At 39.0% G+C, this 22,307-nt stretch overlaps 1 protein-coding gene and 1 pseudogene across 1 annotated transcript in view; both read left to right on the forward strand.

Annotated features, from left to right (window-relative positions):
* The window catches only part of FLT1 (fms related receptor tyrosine kinase 1), a 204,539-nt gene extending 198,701 nt beyond the window's left edge, over positions 1–5,838 (forward strand). Inside the window, exons 29-30 of the mRNA XM_043994779.1 lie at positions 449–543; positions 2,860–5,838. Coding sequence (XP_043850714.1) covers positions 449–543; positions 2,860–3,061 — 297 coding nt within the window. The 3' untranslated portion in view covers positions 3,062–5,838. The remainder of the gene's footprint in view (positions 1–448; positions 544–2,859) is intronic.
* A 6,617-nt stretch (positions 5,839–12,455) lies between these two features.
* Positions 12,456–16,868, forward strand: LOC122747805 (annotated as a pseudogene).
* The last annotated feature ends 5,439 nt before the right edge of the window (positions 16,869–22,307 follow it).

A 22,307-nucleotide genomic window follows, 5' to 3' on the forward strand; every position in this document is an offset into this window, starting at 1 on the left:
TTCTCTGTACCTCAGTATTTCTGTTGATGGCAACACCACCCTTCCAGATACCTAATCCATTGTCTTGGAGACTTTGTAGTGTACTTCTGCCCCATTTTTTCTACCCATCCTGTCTTTCCTTTAAAACTCAGATCCCACAGAGAAGTGAAATCTCTGATTCCCCCAACTGTTAGTGTTCTGCCCTTCCTAAATGTTTACTGAATTTAATTTCAATATTTAGGGCCATTGGTGTAAAAAACACCTTCCTAGTAGGAGGATTCATACATACTTGTATAATTGGGGCCAGAGGGAAGGACACAAACCCACAAGGAAAGCTGATGGTGGGTAGGAAGTCCTGGAATAGTTTAAGACATATACCCTAGGCAGGACGGATAAAGTCTGAGTCTCCGAGGCCATGTTGCTCTGCATTTGTTGATCCCAGAGCCTAACTCTATTCCTCTTTCCATAGGATTACCAGGCAGATAGTGGCATGGTGCTGGCACCCCAAGAGCTGAAGCGCTTCACTTGGACAGAGAGCAAACCTAAGTCCACCTTGATGTTTGGGTAGGGAATGTGGGAATCAGGATGGGGAATGGGGAGATGGGGCAGGGAGGAGTAATTATTTATAAAGAAGAACATTGAAGGGTTTGTTACTCAGAGTCTTTCCAAGAGCAGAGAGAAAACTACATGTTACACAAGAGTGTTTTTCAGAAAAAGCTTTTTCCGAGGGCTGTAGGTAAAGGTATCAAATAAGGGCCCTTCCAGTTTTAAATCTTTATGGTGCACTAGCCAACAGCAGCTTAGTTCCAAAGAAATGGAAAGTTGAATGGATCTTTCCAAAGGGAAACACTCTCTCATTCTCCCTCATGCCAGGGTTAGTTCTTGATAACCAGAAAGTAGTTGAACACCCTTCCTCTCTATGTTTAGGAGATGATTACTGTTGCTCATTAAGAGCAGTTGTCCAGAGAGTGACCCCTATCAAGTAAAGGTCTTCTAATTCTTCCACTTTCTGGCAGCTGGGTGTTTGATTCTTTTGCCTTTTTCTCCATTACCACAATGAACCCCTCTGACCTAAACACTCGGCACAAAGCTAAAGCATATGTATAGCTACCTATCCTATCGTCCCTAGTGCTTCGTGTCAGAACACAGACATGCCCTCTCATCCGCCCCACTCACCTCAGCTTCTCTGGCTGCATTCCTGACCTAGGCAATGGGAACTGGGCCCAAGAGAGAGAAGTCGTGGTGGATATTCCTTCCCCTCCCTGCTCACACTGATACTGGAAGGGATTGGCCTTTTCTCAAAAGCTGTATCTGCCCTTTCATGTAACCCTGGCCTACAATGGCAAGAAACTCATCTAAATAGCCTAGGCAATTCTAAGTCACAAACTACAAGGAAATTGAGGTGGCCAAGAGTGTTCCCAAGCTAAATTTCATATATTTGACATTATTTAACTGCTAAGCATTAATAGGACTATTATAATTATGCAGTTTTGAGTCACTGAAGATAAAGGAACAGAAAGACATTAACTCGACAATGAAGGGGTAGGGATAAAATTAAGGTCCAAGTCCTATAAGACTTTTTTTCCTGTTGTTGAAACACTTTTAAGATGAGCAGCTGCCTGAACATACTAGACTAGAACACTTATTTTTCTAAGGGAACAATCCAGCCTATAAATATCTACTATGTTGATTCTAAAATTTTAGTCAGGGCATTTGTCCTCTGCCCATGAGGATATAACAAGATGAACACATTGGACACAATTTACTTATTGCTTTGGGTAGAAGTATCAACTGAATATTCAATTAAGATTGTGAGTAAGGAAGAATAACAGTTTTCCATATCAGCTATTTGGATAAATGTAATGTGTCAAGCTGACCATAGAAGTTGTTTTCTCCAACATCTGAGACCTCACTCTTTCATTTTATGATTATCTATAGACCTAACCTGCTAATGCTATACTTATAGGAATGGGAATGCCCCAGGAGAGCATAGTGAAGTCTCATTAATTTTTATCTTCCACAATGCTTCCCTTCGCAATAGGGAAGGTTTAATATCAGGGAAGGGAAATGTATCTTAGGCTTGAGCCTCCATCTAGTGTAGAATCTTGTCACAGGCCATGCAAATCAACAAAAATCAAATAAATGAATTATACTAATAAGGTATAACAGGTAAACCCATGTAATAAAATCATTCTTAACCCTCCTAAATCAGTGGGAAAAAGTTATTTTCTCATACTCCCAAAAATTCCTGGGTTGAGGGGGAAATGTTTCAAAGACAAAAGGAGGGATGAATAACCATTTGAGTACATCATAGAAGAGATTTTTAAGGTATGGGTTAGGCTTGGTCTTTTAGGGCCTTTCCAATGCTAAGAATGTGCTACCGTATGATAATAGTAGTAAAATCATGCCATCCCTTCGACGTAAAACAAGTATTATTGACCCACTGGCAAGAAGTGTATATAAACCTTTAGACTGGGGGCAGCTAGATGGCACAGTGGATAAAGCACCAGCCCTGGATTCAGGAGTACCTGAGTTCAAATCCGTCCTCAGATACTTGACACTTACTAGCTGTGTGACCCTGGGCAAGTCACTTAGCCCTCATTGCCCAGCAAAAAAAAAAAACAACAAAACAAACAAAACAAAAAAACAAAACCCTTTAGATTGTTTTCGCACTAGTGGGTTTGCCCTGATTTACCCACGTATCCAGTTCCTCTTGGGACCTTGTTTTTACGAAATGATTGAGTTGAGGAAAGCTTTCTATACACTCTGAAATAGAGCAAAGTGAAATGAGAAGCAAACACACGTGAACATAAGCCACATGTTCATTTTCAGGAAAAGGAGGGAACAAAACCAACTCTTTTTTGAATTTTCTTTTTGTAGCTTAAAAGTGGCCAGCAGAAGCAAGGAGTCGGGCCTTTCTGATCCGACCAGGCCTCGTTTCTGCCATGCCAGCTGTGGCCATGTCAATGAAGTCAATCGCAGGTTTACATATGACAACTCTGAGCTGGAAAGGAGGATTTCCTGCTGCTCCCCTCCTCCGGACTACAATTCCGTGGTTTTGTACTCCGATCCACCGGTGTAAACCTTTAGCATAAATCAGTATTGCAAGAAGCAAATGCATATTTATATCTGATATAAATTAGCTTTCCCCAGTGTAATACACTTTTGTTTTAACCTCTTTCCTTTCCACAGGAGCCGTTTCTAATTTTTTTTTAAGAGTGCTTTTCCAGACTAACAAAAAAAAAAATGAGCATGAACATGTACAGAGGTATTCTGACTAAAGCTTCCAGATAGCTAGTAAATGATCTAAATTATTTCTGGGCCCAAAAGCATAACCCTATCCTCTTAGGCCCCTGGGGAGTCTAACATCTGGCTCATTTGGATAATCAAGGAAAAACATTGATTGTCTGGCGAAAGAAATCAAAAGAGGCAGCATGGTATAAAGAGCACTGACTTGGAGTCAGGGCTTGGACCCATATTCTAGCTCTCTTACCTGTGAGACCTTGGGAAGGTTACTTAGATCTTGGTTTCCTGATCGATAATATGAAGGGGTTGGATTAGGTGATTGCTAAAGCCTTATCCAACTCTAAATTCCATTTTCCTATTTTCTAGGAGACCAGTAAGTAGCTTTGTTTCTTGTTCTAAGGCTCTCTGGGTTCTAGATCAACCTTTTATCTGGAGGTCCAGCAGCATTGAAAACCAAGAACAGCATTTTTTAAAGCTCTGAGAGCCAACAGCAAGCTAAACATTTACCATGGGTACTTACCACAAGTAGATTTAAGATATAAGAATGGGATACAGGAGAGGAGAGAAGACAGAAGAAAAGAGAGATAGACAAAAGAAAGGAAAAGGCAAGAAAAGGATAAGCAAAAGAGGTATGTCTCTGTGGTGGGGATTAGGAGAACGGCACAGCACTCACATCATGGGCAGATTCTTCCTAACCTAATATATCTTAGACTTGGACTATGTAAGTAGAAAGAATGATGGAGTAAAAGAAATATTATTCTTCCCTTCCTTCCTGGAATCCAGGGAAAAAAAGACATTCCTTGGAAATGTTACTGTAAACCATTCTCATCCCAAGAAATTTTCATTGTGACATTTGTACCATTTAGCTGATGATTGTCTGTACTGCTAGCCTTAACGAATCTCACTGATCTGCCTTTCCTATGCCCAGAGTTCTGGGTATACCGTGCCAGGATGGCTCCAGCTTTTGTACGTGGTTCACATGGGGCGATGACTGTCGGATCTAATGAATGCTGGCTGTTGGACTCAGGGTCACATTTTAGATTTATAATGATGAATGTCATTATCATTAGCAGTATTTATGTACAGGAGCTAAACTATTTATGTTACTTTTGTATCGGATTTTTGTATAGTGATTCATAAAAGGAAGTTTAGAGTGAAGATATAGGCTTTTGGAGAGAGACTTGATGACAGGATCTTAAAATTGGCAAAATAAAGGCTGGGGAAAGGGGGGAAATCTACTTCTGAAACCAAGTGCACTAATACATCTCCTACAATAAGATCAGGCAACAAGAAAGATACCTACATCCCTATTTCAACTGATTAACTGATCTGATAGGGATTCCTTCCCTACTACAGGGAATTCTGGAGAACATGAACTATATATTACCTAGTAAGCACTTTAAAATCCTTGTAACATATAATCCATAAGGTCTTATGTCATCTATGCAAGCCATTAGAATTAGGAGAGGTTGGCTAATCAGCCACCTAGAGGAGGAATGTCCACTTTTACTTTTTCTATCCCTTGCCTTAAGTCATTGGGCCTAAACACTGAGGGATGAAGAGAGCCATAATGTCAAAAAGTGTTCATTTTTAGGGCCTGGAGATTTAGAGAGGTCTGACTTGAGCTAAAACCCATAAAGAAAAAATAAAGCTAAAATGTAGTCATGCTTGAAGATGCCCATGAAAAGCCATGTACTTACCCACTGGGATCTCTAACCAGAACCAGACAGACTAGTCAACATTATGGAAGTTGCTACTCTCTTTAGAACAAACTCCATCTCGTTGTCCTCAAATGTCTAAGTTGAATGAGAAGGATTTATGCTTCTCTATTTAACATACTCAAATTCCATTTGCATGGAAGAGGAAGGGACAAAGTACCATTTAAATGGGGACATTCCCAAAAAGGAAAATGGAAGCCCAAAGGTTAGTAGTGAGGCCTGATGATGCAGATGTGCCAGAGAAGAAATGAAGCAAAACAAAAGGATCAGGGGCAGTACCTATGAGAAGGTAAAACTGTGTCTTCTCTCTCCTTCACACTTCTTACATATCATGGCTAACTAGAAGTACAAGTTAGACAGCCAGAAACGTCAGGAAATACAACAGGAATTTTAAAAAAAGACAAAACCCCAATTCAATTGTCTAATCTTCCAAATCACACAAAAACAATAATGTAGAAAAATTAGGAGACCCAGCAACTCCAAACAAAGTCAAGCAGTATCATTTTGGAATTAAAATAGAAAATTTCATTTCATGATTAATTGGGAGATGAAATGATGCAGGTAAAGCAGGGAACACCTTATCTGTTTGTACTTAGCTAGGGAAAAAAATGCTAATTACACATCCAAAACAACACTTTGGCACTGATTAAACAGAATTGTGCTTGGTTTTTCAGTCTATAAGAATCTTGAACCAGAAGCCTAATCTTTCTAATACATCTTTGATCAACTATATGTATATATATATATTTATATGTATATGCTTTTTGTGCATAAATATTTAAGGAAACTGGAATTTTTAAGTTACTTTTATACAAACTGAATGTATGCTGCAGATAATGAATGAGTCTTGGTCATGTCTTATATTTCTAGTCATTTAACAAAATGTATTTTCTGTATCTTCATATAATAAATTAACTCTCCAAAATATCTGACTAATTCTTGATGATTATATTAAAAGTGAAACAATGGAGACACACAAATCATACATTTAGTAAAGGACCTTTTCTAAACAAACAAATAAATAAATAATTCTTGGACATTGCAAAGAGTAAACAAAAACTAAAATCTAAACAAACCAAACTAAAAACTAAAACTAAAACCAAAAATCAAAGCAAAATGAGCAAATTGCCCAGAAAGACAGACACTTCAAGATAAACTTTCACAAGAAGAATAATTAACCTTGAATGATGAGCTGACTGGAAGGTGCCATGCATGACATTAAAATGGAATGAAGATGTCCTGCCTTACAGACGAGATCTCTTTGGAGAGACGACATGGTACAATGGAAAATAAATTGGTAAATTGAGAGTCAATGGATGAACCTGGATTCAAATATCACCTCTGCAGGGGGCAGCTAGGTGGTGCAGTAGATAAAGCACCGGCCCTGGATTCAGGAGGACCCGAGTTCAAATCTGGCCTCAGACATTTGACACTTACTAGCTGTGTGACCCTGGGCAAGTCATTTAACCCCAATTGCCCCTCCCATAAAAACCCCAAGACACCCCCCCCCACTAAATGCCACCTCTGCTATTCCCTGTATGACCTAGGGTAAGTCACTTAAACCCTCTGGGCTTCAGTTCCTCATTTGTACAATGAATGGTATGGACCAGATGACCTCTGAAGTCCTCCCAGCCCCACATCTAGGATTTTAAAAATATTCCTAAATTGTTTTCCATTTGAGAAACACGATCTCAGGTAGAGAGATGTGAAAAGAACAGCTCACTAAAGAATTCCTGCCAACCTTGAGTAAAAAGCCCAAGTTGTGGGTCAGCTAGGTGGCGCAGTGAATAGAGAACCAGCCCTGGAGTCAGGAGGACCTGAGTTCAAATCCAGCCTCAGACACTTAACACTTACTAGGTGTGACCCTGGGCAAGTCACTTAACCCCAATTGCCTCACTAAAAAAAAAAAAAAAACAGCCCAAGTTGTATAAAGCAAGCAGAAGGATCACCTGTTCCTTTCTGGGATTGTGGGTAGGTGGAGAACGCCATATGCAATTATATATCATGCACAATGTCTGAAAAACTGTCCTCCTGCCACCTGCTGTTAATGGCACTTTAAGGAAGCAACACTGGAAGCAAAGCATGAGAGAAATGCTGCATTCTTTCTACAACACCAGAGCTGTGGTAAGGGAACATCACTAAAAGAAAAAAGACATAGGATGGAGAGCTAGAAAAACTAGATATTAACAAGGGACTATGGAGATCATCTCCTACCATTCCCTCATTTTATAGATGAGGAAAAGGTAAAGTGATTTGCCCATAGGAGATCACACATGGAATAAGAAACAGAGCTAAAGTTTGGATGCCTGTTCTGCTAACAGTGATCTTTCCAACTGGGTGGTACAATGGATAGAACAAAGGTTCTAGAGTCAGGAAGACCTGAGTGCAAATCCTGCCTTGCTTACAGGGATATCCTGGTCAAGTCATTTGACTGCTTCTCTGTCTGTTTCCTCAAGTGAAAAATGGGGATAGTAATAACACCTGCTTCCCAGGGTGATTGTGAGGATCAAACAAGATAATATTTGTAAAGTTCTTAGTGCAGTACTTTGTGTGTGGTAGGCATGTAATAGGGGCAGCTAGGTGGCTCAATGGATAGAGCACTGGGCCTAGAGTCAGGAAGACCTGAGTTAAAATCCAGCTTCAGACACTCAGAAGCTGTGTGACCCTGGACAAAGCACTTAACCTCTGTTTCCTTTACTCCCTTGGAGGAGGAAAATGGCAAACCACTCAAGTATCTTTGCTAGGAAAACCCCATGGACAGTCTTGACAAATTATGGTCCAAAGAGTATGACAGGGCACTTAATAAATTCTTATTCCCTCCACACTATACCAAGAGGATCACTCCCATGGATTGCTACATAACCCAAACAGAAAAATGGCATTTGAAGTCTATTACTATGAATGCTAATTGCCATAGAATGAATAAACAAACCAAAGCATTTATTCAGTGCTTACTTTGTGTGAAGTACTGTGCTAAGTGTTGGCGACACAATCTGAGAAGTCAGACGGTCGCTGTTCTTCAGCCTCCCATTCTAATGGGAGAGACAACATACATGGAAGATTTCAGTTGCAAGTCAGATAGAAAGGTCTCGTGATCTTTAAGGTGCAACGACAGTGCAGATGGTGATGCTGCTGCTTCTTTTTAATATCATTTCCACTGATGAAATGATGTCTGTCTGCTGTTTACATTTTCTAGATTGGACAACTGATTTATCAAAGTGGGAAATCCATGTTATAACAGGACTTAGATTCATAAACTGATGCTAAATGCTAGAAAACACTTCAAAGTTTTCTACAAAAAGATTTCCCAGTAAAGCTTTTTTTTTTCTTTTCTCTTTATAAGTCTTGTCAGTGTATTAGTTCCTCAGAACTTTGAAAGGCAGGTCTTTGAAATGTTGTTTGTTTGTTTTTTCCTTTCCCCTACAAACCCTTTGGTTTATTGGGCAAAGAAGAAACTGCAGGCCTTTATAGGTTTCTATGACAAACCATGGCAGAAAACACAACTTGAACTATTTCAGTTTAGATAAGCAGAGATCAAATTATATCTATATCCATCAAAAAATAATCAATTTAGGGACAGCTAGGTTGCGCAGTGGATAAAGCACCAGCCCTGGATTCAGGAGGACCTGAGTTCAAAGCTGGCCTCAGACACTTGACACATACTAGCTGTGTGACCCTGGGCAAGTCACTTAACCCTCATTGCCCCCAAATCCCCCCAAAAAGATACTATTGAGAAATCTGGAAAGCAGTTTGCCAGAAATTAGACATAGACCAACAGTGCATACCATATACCAAGATATGGTCAAAACTGGTACATGATTTAATAAAGAGTGCCATCATAAACAAATTAGGAGAGCATAGAAAAAAATTACCTGTTAGATCTATGGATAAGGGAAGAGTTTATGACTAAAGAAGAAATAAAGATAATTACAGGAGATAAAATGGGTGATTTTGATTGCATTAAATTTGAAAGATTTTGAACAAACAAAACTAATGCATAACTAGAAGGAAAGCAGGACACTGGGAACAAAACTGCAGCAAGTTTTTCTAATAAGGATACCATTTCTCAAATATATATATAGAGAGAACTGAGTCAAATTTACAAAAAAGTAAGAATTATTCCTCAATTGATAAATGGTCAATTTATCTGGTCAGGCAGTTTTCATATAAAAAAATAACACCTATCTATAGTTCTATGAAAAAATGCTCTAAATCACTAATTAGAAAAATGTAAATTAAAACAATTCTGATGTGTCACCCCATATTTATCAGATTAATGTGATAAAAAAGGAAAATGGCAAACACTGGACAGGATGTGGGAAAACAGGTATACTAATACACTGCTGGTGGACTTTTGAACTGATCCAACCATTCTGGAAAAAAAATTTGGAACTATGCCCAAAGGGCTATAAAACTCTTTGACCCAGTAATATCGCTAAGTCTGTGTCCCAAAGAGATCAAAGAAAAAGGAAAATAATATATACATACAAAAATATTTATAGCCACTCTTTGTTGTGGCAAAGAATTGGGCATTGTGGGGAAGCCCATCAGTTGGGAAATGGCTGAACAAATTGTGATATGCAACAGAAAACTATCGTGTTGTAAGAAATGATTAAAAGAATGGTGTCCATAGTACTTGGGAAGAATGATATGGGCTGGTGCAAAGTGAAGTAGGCAGAACTAGAAGAGTATACAGAATAACAACAATATTATAATGATCATCAATTGTGAAAGAGTTAACTACTCTATCAATACAATGATCCACAACAATCCCAAAGAACTCATGATGAAAAACACTATCTACTTCCAGAGAGAGGGCTGGAAAACTCAGTAAAGATTGAGTCATATATTTTTCACTTTAGTTTTCTTGCCTTTTTTTTTTTTTTTGGCAACGTACTTAATGTGGAAATGTTTTCCATGACTTCATATGTATAATGGGGATTGTATTTCTTGCCTACTGAATGGGTGAGAGAGGGGATAGAGAGGAAGAGAATTTGGAGCTGAAAATATTTTAAAAAAATAAAATTTGAAGAAAAAAATTGCAACTCCTCTCTATCTTCATAGTAGATAAACAGTCTTCATGAACTGCTGTGGATGAAAAAGTTCATCAGCAGGCAGGTATGTGGCCAGCCTCTCTGTGATGAACTTTTCCAGACTTAACTAGTAGAGGTGTTGGGGGCCTGCCAGAGCTTGGGATCTACCAGAATAGCCTCCATACTCCAACAAGGAATTGGAGAAGCCATGAATCACGGCACTTGGCACACTCAAAGCAAAGTCAATTGTCACAAACCGAATCAAGTATAGTTTTTCACTTTTATTCCTTTTATCAAATATCACTAGGGAATAAAAAGACTACAATATGTGTTTATGGAAGATGTAACTTTCAGTGGTGAAATCAGAGATCCTTTCAATTATTTTGGAACTGTTCAACTCAACATTATATGAAGGAAGAACAGCTTACTGGCCCTTCACAAGACCTCCTGCCAAACAACCTTCTCTACCTACAATGCTCAGGCGGCCAATTCTAAAAACATTAATAAAATCTTCATCTCTTCTCTTTATTGTACACAGAATTAGTTGCCAAATTCTGCTCTTTCTATCGCAAATGTGGAAAATAAAATAATCCTGTTGACTTTTTCTTTGAATTTGTATTTATTCCTAACTCTATTCCAACCCACCACTACCCTCCTCGAAAGCCTTTATCACCTCGTGGTTGTTTTTTTTGTTTCTGGTGGGGCAATGAGGGTTAAGTGGCTCGCCCAGGGTCACACAGCTAGTGTCAAGTGTCTGAGGCTGGATTTGAACTCAGGGGCTCCTGAATCCTGGGCCAGTGCTTTAACCACTGTACCACCCAGCTGCCCCATCACCTCATGTTTGAAGAACTACAACAGCTTCCAATCTCCTTCCAATCCAGCATTCTGCATATTGACTTCACATTCTAATTTTTCTTAACTATTATTTTCATCATGTCACTTTCCTACGTCTATATAAAGTTTAGCAAAAGACATGATCGAAAATATCTTGAGATATCAATGTGGTTGCAATGAAGGGATTACTCAAATAGACAAAATCTTGGATCTACCAAAGTTTAAGTATCAAATCTAAACTCTTTTGCCTGGCTTTCAGGGCCTTCTATAACCTGGTCTTATCTTACCTATCCAACTTCTTCACTCACTTCTTCCCAAAGTAAATTTATCTATACCTTTACACAGGCTGTTTCCCTGGGCTCAAATGCCCTACTCCTCTTCCATCTTTAAATCTTCAAAGGAGCTTCCCTGACTCCTTCCCAGAGGTAAGTAACCTCTGCCTTCAGGAGACAATATATCAATTACAAAGAAATGATAGTTGAACACATAAGAGCTAATGAAATCAATGAGATAAAGAAGAGAAAGGGGCTGAGTAGAACCTTGGGGTAATACCCACAGCATTGTGAAATCTCTCAAACTAGACTGTATACTATACTTCCATTTTTCCCCCTCTATCACTACCACCACCACCACATTCTAGGTATTAGTTGTCTTGGCAGGACAATATTCTCCACATCACAAACACTATACCCTTATATCTAGTACTGCTCATGAAACCATGTTTGTTTGTTTTTTAACCATACTATCTCCCTTGATGTTTTTTACTCAGTTTCAAAACCCTTAACCTTGGATTCTTTCACATTCATCTTTTCCTAATCTATTCCTTTTTACTTGTCTCAGGTATACTCACTCAACACCACTGAAAAATGCAGAGGGAGAGACATGAGAGCTTTCTCTAAGAATTTTTTGCCTTCAAGTCTTTCTGCAGGTATATTCTTTCCTTGCCATGTAATCTTCCTCATCTTTAAAAGCCACTGAAATGTCACCAGCTCAAAGCTTTCTGGGATTGATTAGAACAAGTTTCCTTACTTACTCTGAAGATGGCTCTTGAATCACTTCTCTTCCTGTGTGTTAACATTTATTTTCAATTCATAAAACTAGAAAGCAGGAGCTGCCTATTGCCTTTGTTGATATTCCCAGTGCATAGCACTTAATGTTAGTGGACTGGATTTGTGTCTAGTATAACTTCTTTAAATCTTTCATCTTTTATCCAAACCTGCTTTTTCTTCCTTCCCTATGTTCACACTGATCATCTCTTTAATGGGTTCTAGAATGTAAAATTAGAAGTCAAATTCATTGACCTATATAGCTTACCTAGTCCATTCTCTTCCTTTTTGTAAAGACCCTTTTCAATTTTGAATACCTCTTCCATGCTTCATGAATATTCAGAGCACACAATAGTGGCTCAATAATTTTGCACATCATACACCCCAAACCATACCTCTAGTCTTTCTCTTATCCCCAATATAATTAATTGAAACCCAACAAAATCTTTTTCATTTTTAACTTCCCTTGCCAGCCTCATCTTACTCTTAGCTTTAGTATTAGTGACACTTTTTGGAGGACTATACCATACCTTTTCCATTATCTGCCCTTGCTTCCATCTTCTCTATATCTTAAAGAGATAATCAAGTCTCTTTAGACGATGCTCCTCCCCTTTCCGTAATTTGTTGCAATTTTGTGTTTTGGGAATTTCACTCTTAGGAGCTTTTCATTTCTTCTGAGCTAATCTTCCCTGCAGAATTTTTGGTATATGGGATCCTATGAATCTTTGAATTCTTTGCTTCCAAAACCTAGGGTAAATATCAGAATATTCTCAGCTTTCTTCTCCATCAAAAAGGAAAAAAAAAAAAGAAAAAAAAAAGAAAAAAAAAAGATGAGACCGGCTTACTCTCTAGCTCTCACTCTAAAGTTTGCCATAATTTCCACAGGGGCAGCTAGGTGGTGCAGTGAATAGAGCCTTGGCCCTGAAATTGGGAGGCTCTGAGTTCAAATCTTACCTCAGACACTTACTAGCTGTGTGACCCTGGGGAAGTCACTTAACCCCAATTGCCTTAAACATCCAGGGCCATCTCTAGTCATCTTGATATCTATATTGCCAGTGGACCCAGATGACTCTGGAGGAGAGAGTGAGGTTGGTGACTTTGCACAGCCCTCCCTCACTTAAATCCAATTCACTGCAAGTCATGACATCACCCCAATGTCATGGTTGTCTTCAACAAAGGACAAACATTTCCATTGGTGTAACCAGTTCTTCCCTGTTATTGATAATCAGATTCTAAATAGAACTTACCTTTGTTGGACACCCCACCTTTTGAAGGATGAAATTATCATTAAAACAAATCATGTCGGGGCAGCTAGGTGGCATAGTGGATAAAGGACTGGCCCTGGATTCAGGATGACCTGAGTTCAAATCCGGATTCAGACACTTGACACTTACTAGCTGTGTGACCCTGGGCAAGTCACTTAACCCTCATTGCCCCCCCCCCAAAGAAACAAAGAAACAAAGAAATCATGAAATACCTGCTGTTTTTGAGACTGAGGGGAAGCCAAGTAGGAAATATCGGTAGAGAAGAGAGAATGGGAAGACATATGAGGAAGTGTATGCTCCCACAGATATTCAGATAATTAAAGTCCCCCTTCACTACTCTTAACACTTATCTCTACATGGCTTTGTTCTTAGTGCTCTATAGTATATAGATGACAATAGTTTGTTTGCACTGATTTTTGTCCAAAATGCTGTACACTATGCTTTATCTTCTCTTCTCAAATTCCTCATATGAATATAATTTTATAATATTCAGTGCTTCCTCTACTACCCTCCCATAGTTTACATTTCGTTTCAATATAGCACATCCTTCCAGTTAGGAGTCTCATCACACCAAATCTTAGGGGTATTTGAGATAAAATTTGTCTCCTTGCCTTAGGAGTTTTGGTTCATCTTTGTTGCCCATACTTTGTGAATTTGTGTACAGACATTTGGAGCCATGTTTTCTTACTCAGTTTTCTTTAGTTTTGTTATCTGTGACTATCTGAATATCCAACTCATATTCATTCTATCTGAATATCAGTTCTCTATATTCCTGTTAAATGTAAATAAGTTTTTTCCCTCTTTTTCTTTCAGCTTAAAGTCCTTTTGATTCGATGTGCAGAATTCCAGACAAATACAAAAGTACTTATTAAGGACATTATATCCCTAGACAGATCCTATTATTTCTTTATTTTAATTGTGGTTCAGAAATCCAAATTACATTCTATTATCTTTTTATCCAAATGGTCACTTCCCCAAACCATCTTTTTCTTTTGAATCCCTTGCCTTAGATCAGAAGTAATGAAAACACTACCTGTGCTCTTAAGGTCCTTTAAAATTCCTTTTTTGTTGTTGTTTTTTTTTTAGTGAGGCAATTGGGGTTAAGTGACTTGCCCAGGGTCACACAGCTAGTAAGTGTTAAGTGTCTGAGGCCGGATTTGAACTCAGGTACTCCTGACTCCAGGGCTGGTGCTCTATCCACTGCGCCACCTAGCTGCCCCTAAAATTCCTTTTGGTAACATTATTTGTGGCTGAATAAATGACCAGAAATGAGCAGTAGTTATCCAGTTGACAAAGTTTTGATAATTTCTGACATTTCTTAGATTCATGCCCTGGGAATACATCAGACTTTTGTATTCACAAATACCTGTGTTCAGTAATACAAAAAAGTCATCAACCATCACACTCCTCCTCCTTTCTTGGTCTGACTCTATTGGATCTTCATCATTATTCCTTGGAATACAAGCAACTACTTCAGAGTATTGCTCTCCCCTCTTCAAGAAGTCTTATACTGGTTTCTTCACCCCAAGTGTTCAGTGGTCCTGCTTTCCATTCCACTTCAAGACAAGGGTCAGTATTCTCCTGTCTTTTTAGATCCTTTTTCTTCTTTTCAGATTCGTTTTCTTCTTCACATTGAAGCATTTCCCCCACCCCCATTTTTCTTTTTTGAGGAACACAACATTCTCCCTGGTAACTTTGTGCATATAAAGATGTTACTTGGCCATGACAGAAATGAAGACACTGAAATCTAAATGTAGTTCTTTGCAAGTTTCCCTGTTTCCATGCGTAAAGAAATAGAGCTCCTCGATACTTGTCTTTCTTGCTAGTAGCTTCCCAGAACTTGAGCAGTGGGGCGGGAGGTTAGCATCTTGTAATTACCTTTATGGTTACACCCAACTTCCTTTCTCTTCCCTCTCATCTCTATATCTTGTCACAGTAACTATCTTCTCCTCAAGTCCTTTTTGAAATTTTCCTTCAGCTGTTCCTTGTCCTCTGTAGGTCTTCCTACCCAAGCCTTTCTCTCTTCCTTTCCTATGAATCCCACTTTAACTTCTTATGTCCTCCCAAATTTCCCCTCCTCAAATTTAATCTTTGGTATTTTTTCACAACTCTAAAACCCCAACAAATAGCCTTCACAATTCCTTCTACTACTTTTTTAGCTAAAGTCCTTCTCCTCCCATGAAAGCAGGAAATAATAGAAAGTAAGGACTCAATTTCATTTATAAATTATCAAAAGGAACATCAGCTTGATGCAATCTCTACTAACAGTTCCCAATATGTATGATACATACAAATCTCTAACAAATGATCTTCTGTACTTCTTTTCAGCATTAAAAAAAAGTTATGGGGGCGGCTAGGTGGCGCAATGGATAAAGCACCGGCCCTGGATTCAGGAGTACCCGAGTTCAAATCCGGCCTCAGACACTTGACACTTACTAGCTGTGTGACCCTGGGCAAGTCACTTAACCCCCACTGCCCTGCAAAACACAACAAAAAAACAAAAAAAAAAGTTATAAAACATTAAAGGCAACATTCTTGGACACTACAAAAGATGGAGATACTATAGAAACAATTGGTCAAGAATTAATAAAACACTTCTGTTTAAGTATTCAATTAAACCTCAAACTATAAAAGAGGGGGCAGCTAGGTGGTGCAGTGGATAAAGCACTGGCCCTGGATTCAGGAGGACCTGAGTTCAAATCTGGCCTCAGACATGACACTTAGTAGCTGTGTGACCCTGGGCAAGTCACTTCACCCTCATTGCCCAGAAAAAAACAAAAACAAAAACAAACTATAAAAGAGAATGCAATTAGACCTAAATTATAAGGAAGGGGACCATTAGTAGGAAATTAGAACTGGAAGGTAGTATATAGTCAAATATGTGGCCTCAAGACACTTGATTCCTGCATTCTAATGAAGAAAGGCATGATTTTAAAAAGAATGGGGGACCTGAAATTGACTGAAATCCTATAATTTTCAGAAACTCTGTAGCCTTAAATAAGCCATTAGACGGCAAGATGCTGAACAAGAGTACCAATCCTAATAAGGCTGTTGCCTCTGGTACAACCGTCCAGGCTGCCATTTTGTCTGGAGATAAATCTGAGAATGTTGAGGATTTGCTGCTGTTGGATGTCACTTCTCTTTCCCTTGGAACTGAAACTGCTGATGGAGTTATGACAGTTCTGATCAAATGCAATACCACCATCCCCACCAAGCAGACACAGCCCTTTACCACCTATTCCGATGACCATCCTGATATGCTTATTTAGGTTTATGGAAGCGAGAGAGCAATTGACAAAGGATGACAACCTGCTTGCCAAGTTTGAGCTCAGAGGAATCCCCCCCAGCACCCAGGGGTGTTCATCAGATTGAAGTAAAATTTGACATTGATGCAAATGGCATCCTCAATGTTTCTGCTGTGGATAAGAGCAAAGGCAAGGAGAACAACATCACCATCACCAATGACAAAGGTCATCCAGGAGGGTGAGGATGAAAAGCAAAATGACGAGGTATCTTCCAAGAATTCTCTTGAATCGTATGCTTTCAACATGAAGGCTACAGTAGAAACTGCAAGGCAAAATTGGTGATGAAGACAAACAGAAGATCCTTGGCAAATGTAATGAAATAATCCACTGGCTGGATAAGAACCAGACTGCTGAGGAGGAAAAATTTGAGCATCAGCAGAAAGAATTGGAGAAGGTCTGCGACCCCATCATTACTAAGCTGTACCAGACTGCAGGGACATGACAGGAGGCATGACTGGTGGGTTCTCTGGGGGTGGAGCAGTCCCATATGAAGGTGCTTCTTCTGCACCCACCATTAAAGAGGTCAACTAAGAAGAAAGAGCACTGCACACAGCTTTCCCAAAACTGAAGGACTCAAATTTGTAGCCAAGGCAGTAGCAGTTTAAGAAGTTAACATTTGGAGGCGGAACCAAGATGGCAGAGAAGAAGCAGCAAGCTGCCTGAGCTCTCCTTCTGTTCCCTCGAAAAGAACATTAAATCAAGCCTCTGGACGGATTCTGAAACTACAGAACCAGCAAAGAGACAGAGAGACACAGTCTTCCAACCAGAGATAATTTAGAAGACTTCAGGAAAAGGTCGGTCTGACTTGGGCAAAAGGGAGGCCCAGTGAAGGGCAGGAGCCCAGCACTGAGGGGGTCGGGGCAAGTCAGCAGGAGCTGTGGGCCACAGCCGAACAACTGAGGCCCCTGGAACCTGGCTCAAAAATCTGGTGCCTGGGGGCAGCTAGGTGGCGCAGTGGATAGAGCACCGGCCCTGGAGTCAGGAGTACCTGAGTTCAAATCTGGTTTCAGACACTTAACACTTACTAGCTGTATGAAACTGGGCAAGTCACTTAACCCCAATTGCTTAAAACAAAACAAAACAAAAAAATCTGGTGGCCAAGAAGGACAGTGGAAAAACCTACCTGCACCGGCCGGGAGGGCAGGGTGCCAGCTGTAGGGCCATGAACGGTATAGGTGGGATTGGGAACCTGGCCGAGTGTGCTCAGACAGGAAGTGCTGGGGGGCGAACTGCACACACTATAAAAGCCTCAGAGTAAAAAGCCGGTCACACAGCACCTATACCCCTGCACAAGAAGCCCAAAACAGGGACCCTGGTGCCCCCAGAGCAGACCTCAACTTAAAAATTAAATAAATAAGCTGCAATAATGAGTAAGAAGCAAAAAAGAGAGCCCTCTCCATTGAGAGCTTCTATATCAATAGGGAAGAAGCCAACACAAACTCAGATGAGGACAATACCCTCAAACTGCCTACATGTGAAGCCTCATGAGGGAAGGTGAATTGGTCTCAAGAACAAAAAGCCTTCCTGGAAGAGTTCAAAAAGGATTTTAAAAATCAATTGAGAGGGGCAGCTAGGTGGCGCAATGGATAAGGCACTGGCCTTGGATTCAGGAGGACCTGAGTTCAAACCCAGCCTCAGACACTTACTAGCTGTGTGACCCTGGGCAAGTCACTTAAACCCCATTGCCCAGCAAAAACAAAACAAACAAAAAAATCAATTGAGAGAGGTAGAAGAAAAAATGGGGAGAGAAATGAAAGCAAAACAAGAAAAAGAATCAGCAGCTTGGAAAAGGAAGCACAAAGATTGACTGCCCAAATGGAAAAAAAAAGTGCATAATCTCATTGAAGAAAACAATGCCTTAAAAAATTCATTTGGCCAAATGGAAAAAAAAGGTGCATAATCTCATTGAAGAAAACAATGCCTTAAAAAATTCACTTGGCCAAATAGAAAAAAAAGTGCATAATCTCACTGAAGAAAACAATACCTTAAAAATTAAAATTGGACAGTTGGAAGATAAGGAATCCAGGAGACACCAGGAATCAGTCAAGCAGAATCAAAAGAATGAAAAAATAGAAAATGTGAAATACCTCATTGGAAAGACAACTGATCTGGAAAACAGATCCAGGAGAGACAATGTGAGAATCATTGGACTGGCTGAAACCATATTCCAGGAAATTATTAAGGAGAACTGCCCTGATATCATAGAATCAGAGGATAAAATCATCATGGAAAGGATCCACCGATCACCTCCTGAAAGAGACCCCAAAAGGAAAACTCCAAGGAATATTGTTACCAAATTCCAGAATTATCAGGTGGAGAAAACACTCCAAGCAGCCATAAAGAAGCAATTTAAATATCATGGAGCCACAGTCAGGATTGCTCAGGACCTGGCAGCTTCAACATGAAAGGATTGCAAGGCTTGGAATATGATATTCCGGAAGGCAAAGGAGCTTGGATTGCAGCCAAGAATCTATTACCCAGCAAAAATGTGCATTCTCTTTCAGGGGAAAAGATGGACATTTAATGACATTGGGGACTTTCAATCTTTCCTGGTGAAAAGACCAGAACTGAATAGAAAATTCGATCTTAACATACAAGACTCAAGAGAAGTTTAAAAAGGTAAAGAGAGGGGGGGGAAAAAGGTTACTCAATTAGGTTAAACTGTTTATATACCTACACGGGAAGATAATACTCATAAGTCTTAAGAACTGTAAATGTATTTGGGCAGAGAGAAGGAGTTTACACAGAGGGTATAAATATAAATTGTCTGTGATGATACAAAAAAAAACCATTAAGGGGTTAAAAAGGGAGTTTATGGGGGCAGCTAGGTGGCGCAGTGGATTAAGCACCGGCCTTGGATTCAAGAGTACCTGAGTTCAAATCTGGCCTCAGACACTTGACACTTACTAGCTGTGTGACCCTGGGCAAGTCACTTAACCCCAATTGCCTCACTAAAAACAACAAAAAAAACAACAAAAAGGGAGTTTATGGGGAGGAGAGGAAAGGGGAGGTGGAATGGGATGAATTATATCATATGAAGAAGTGAAAAAAAAAAACCTATTACAATAGAGGGAAAGAAAGGAGGGGTGAACATTGTTTCAACCCTACTCTCATTAGATTTGATTCAAAGAGGGAATAACATATACGTTCACTGGGATAAAGAAACTTAGCTCATTCTTTAGGGAAGCAAAATGGGAAGGGAAAGGGGGGGACTGATAGAAGGGAGGACAAAAGCAAGTGAGAAAAGGGTAAAGAAAAGAGGGGGGTAATAAAAAGGGTGGGCAGATTGGGGGAGGCAGGGGTAAGAAGTAAAACGTCAGTGAGGAGGAATTGGGGGAAAGAAGGGGGGAAAGTACAAAGGGGCTAAATAGAATGGACGGGGATAGACAGTTAGTAATAATAACTGTGAATGTGAATGTGATGAACTCTGCTATAAAACAGAAGCGAATTGCAGAGTGGATTAAAAACCAGAATCCTACAATATGCTTTTTACAAGAAACACATTTGAAGTAGAGAGATACACACAGAGTAAAGGTGAAAGGCTGGAGCAGAATATATTATGCTTCAGCTAAAGTCAAAAAAGCAGGGGTAGCAATCCTTATCTCACACAAAGCGCAGGCAAAAATAGATCTCATTAAAAGAGATAAGGAAGGAAACTACATCTTGCTAAAAGGTACTATAGATAATGAAGTAATATCAATATTAAATATGTATGCGCCAAGTGGTATAGCATCCAAGTTCTTAGAGGAGAAGTTAAATGAGTTACAAGAGGAATTAGACAGTAATACTATACTAGTGGAGGATCTGAATCTCCCCCTCTCAGAATTAGATAAATCTAGCCAAAAAATAAATAAGAAGTGAAAGAGGTGAATAGATTACTAGAAAAGTTAGACATGATAGATGTCTGGAGAAAATTGAATGGGGTTAGAAAGGAATATACCTTTTTCTCTGCAGTACATGGCACATTTTCAAAAATTGACCATGTATTAGGGCACAAAAACATCATAGTCAAAAGGCAGAAGAAATAAATGCATCCTTCTCAGATCATGATGCAATAAAAATTACATGTAAGAAAGAGCCAGGGAAAAGTAGAATGAAAATCAATTGGAAACTAAATAATTTCATACTCTTTTTTTTTTTTTTTTAAGCGAGGCAATTGGGGTTAAGTGACTTGCCCAGGGTCACACAGCTAGTAAGTGTTAAGTGTCTGAGGCCGGATTTGAACTCAGGTACTCCTGACTCCAGGGCCGGTGCTCTATCCACTGCGCCATCTAGCTGCCCCTAAATAATTTCATTCTAAAGAATGAATGGGCCAAACAACAAATCATAGAAACAATCAATATCCAAGAGAATGACAATAATGAGACAACATACCAAAATCTATGGGATGCAGCCAAAGCAGTGCTTAGGGGAAAATTTATAGCTCTAAATGCTTACATGAATAAAAAAGAGAAAGAGGAGATTAATGAATTGGGCATGCAACTTAAAAAGCTAGAAAAAGAACAAATTAGAAATCCCCAATTAGATACTAGAGATCCTGAAAATTAAAGGAGAAATTAATAAGATTGAAAGCAAAAAAACTACAGAATTAATCAATAAAACTAAGAGCTGGCTTTATGAAAAAACCAATAAAATAGATAAAATATTGGTTAATTTGATTAAAAAAAGAAGAAAACCAAATTACCAGTATCAAAAATGAAAAGGGTAATGTTACCACCAATGAAGTGGAAATTAAATCAATAATTAGGAATTATTTTGCCCAACTGTATGCCAATAAATTTGACAATCGAAATGAAATGGATGAATATTTACAAAAATACAAACTGCCCAGGTTAACTGAAGAGGAAATAAAATCCTTAAATAAATCCATATTAGAAAAAGAAAATGAACAAGCCATTAATGAACTCCCTAAGAAAAAATCCCCAGGGCCAGATGGGTTTACAGGTGGATTTTACCAAACATTTAAAGAACAATTAATTCCAATATTATACAAATTATTTGGAAAAATAGGTGAAGAAGGAGTTCTACCAAATTCGTTTTATGACACAAATATGGTGGTGATACCAAAGGCAGGCAAAGCAAAAACAGAGAAAGAAAATTATAGACCAATTTCCCTAATGAATATTGATGCTAAAATCTTAAATAAGATATTAGCAAGGAGATTACAGCAAGTGATCACCAGGATTATACACTATGACCAGGTGGGATTTATACCAGGAATGCAGGGCTGGTTCAACATTAGGAAAACTATTAACATAATCAACCACATCAATAAGAAAACCAACCCAAATCATATGATTATCTCAATAGTTGCAGAGAAAGCTTATGACAAAATACAACACCCATTCCTAATAAAAACACTAGAGAGTTTAGGAATAGGTGGAACTTTCCTTAAAATAATAAACAATATCTACCTAAAGCCATCAGCAAGTATTATATGCAATGGAGATAAACTAGAGGCCTTCCCAATAAGATCAGGGGTGAAACAGGGATGTCCATTATCACCCCTATCATTTAACATTGTCCTAGAAATGTTAGCTTTAGCAATCAGAGAAGAGAAAGGAATTAAAGGAATTAGAATAGGCAAGGAGGAAACAAAACTATCGCTCTTTGCAGATGATAGATGGTATACTTAAAGAATCCTTGAGAATCAACTCAAAAATTACTTGAAACAATTAACAACTTCAGCAAAGTAGCAGGATATAAAATAAATCCACATAAATCATCAGCATCTCTATACATGACCAACAAAGTCCAGCAGCAAGAGATAGAAAGAGAAATTCCACTTAAAGTAATAGTAGATAATATAAAATACTTGGGAGTCTACTTGCCAAGACAAACCCAGGAACTCTATGAACACAACTACCAAACACTCTTCACA

This window comes from Dromiciops gliroides, chromosome 3 (assembly GCF_019393635.1).
Source record: "Dromiciops gliroides isolate mDroGli1 chromosome 3, mDroGli1.pri, whole genome shotgun sequence".
NCBI lineage: Eukaryota > Metazoa > Chordata > Mammalia > Microbiotheria > Microbiotheriidae > Dromiciops > Dromiciops gliroides.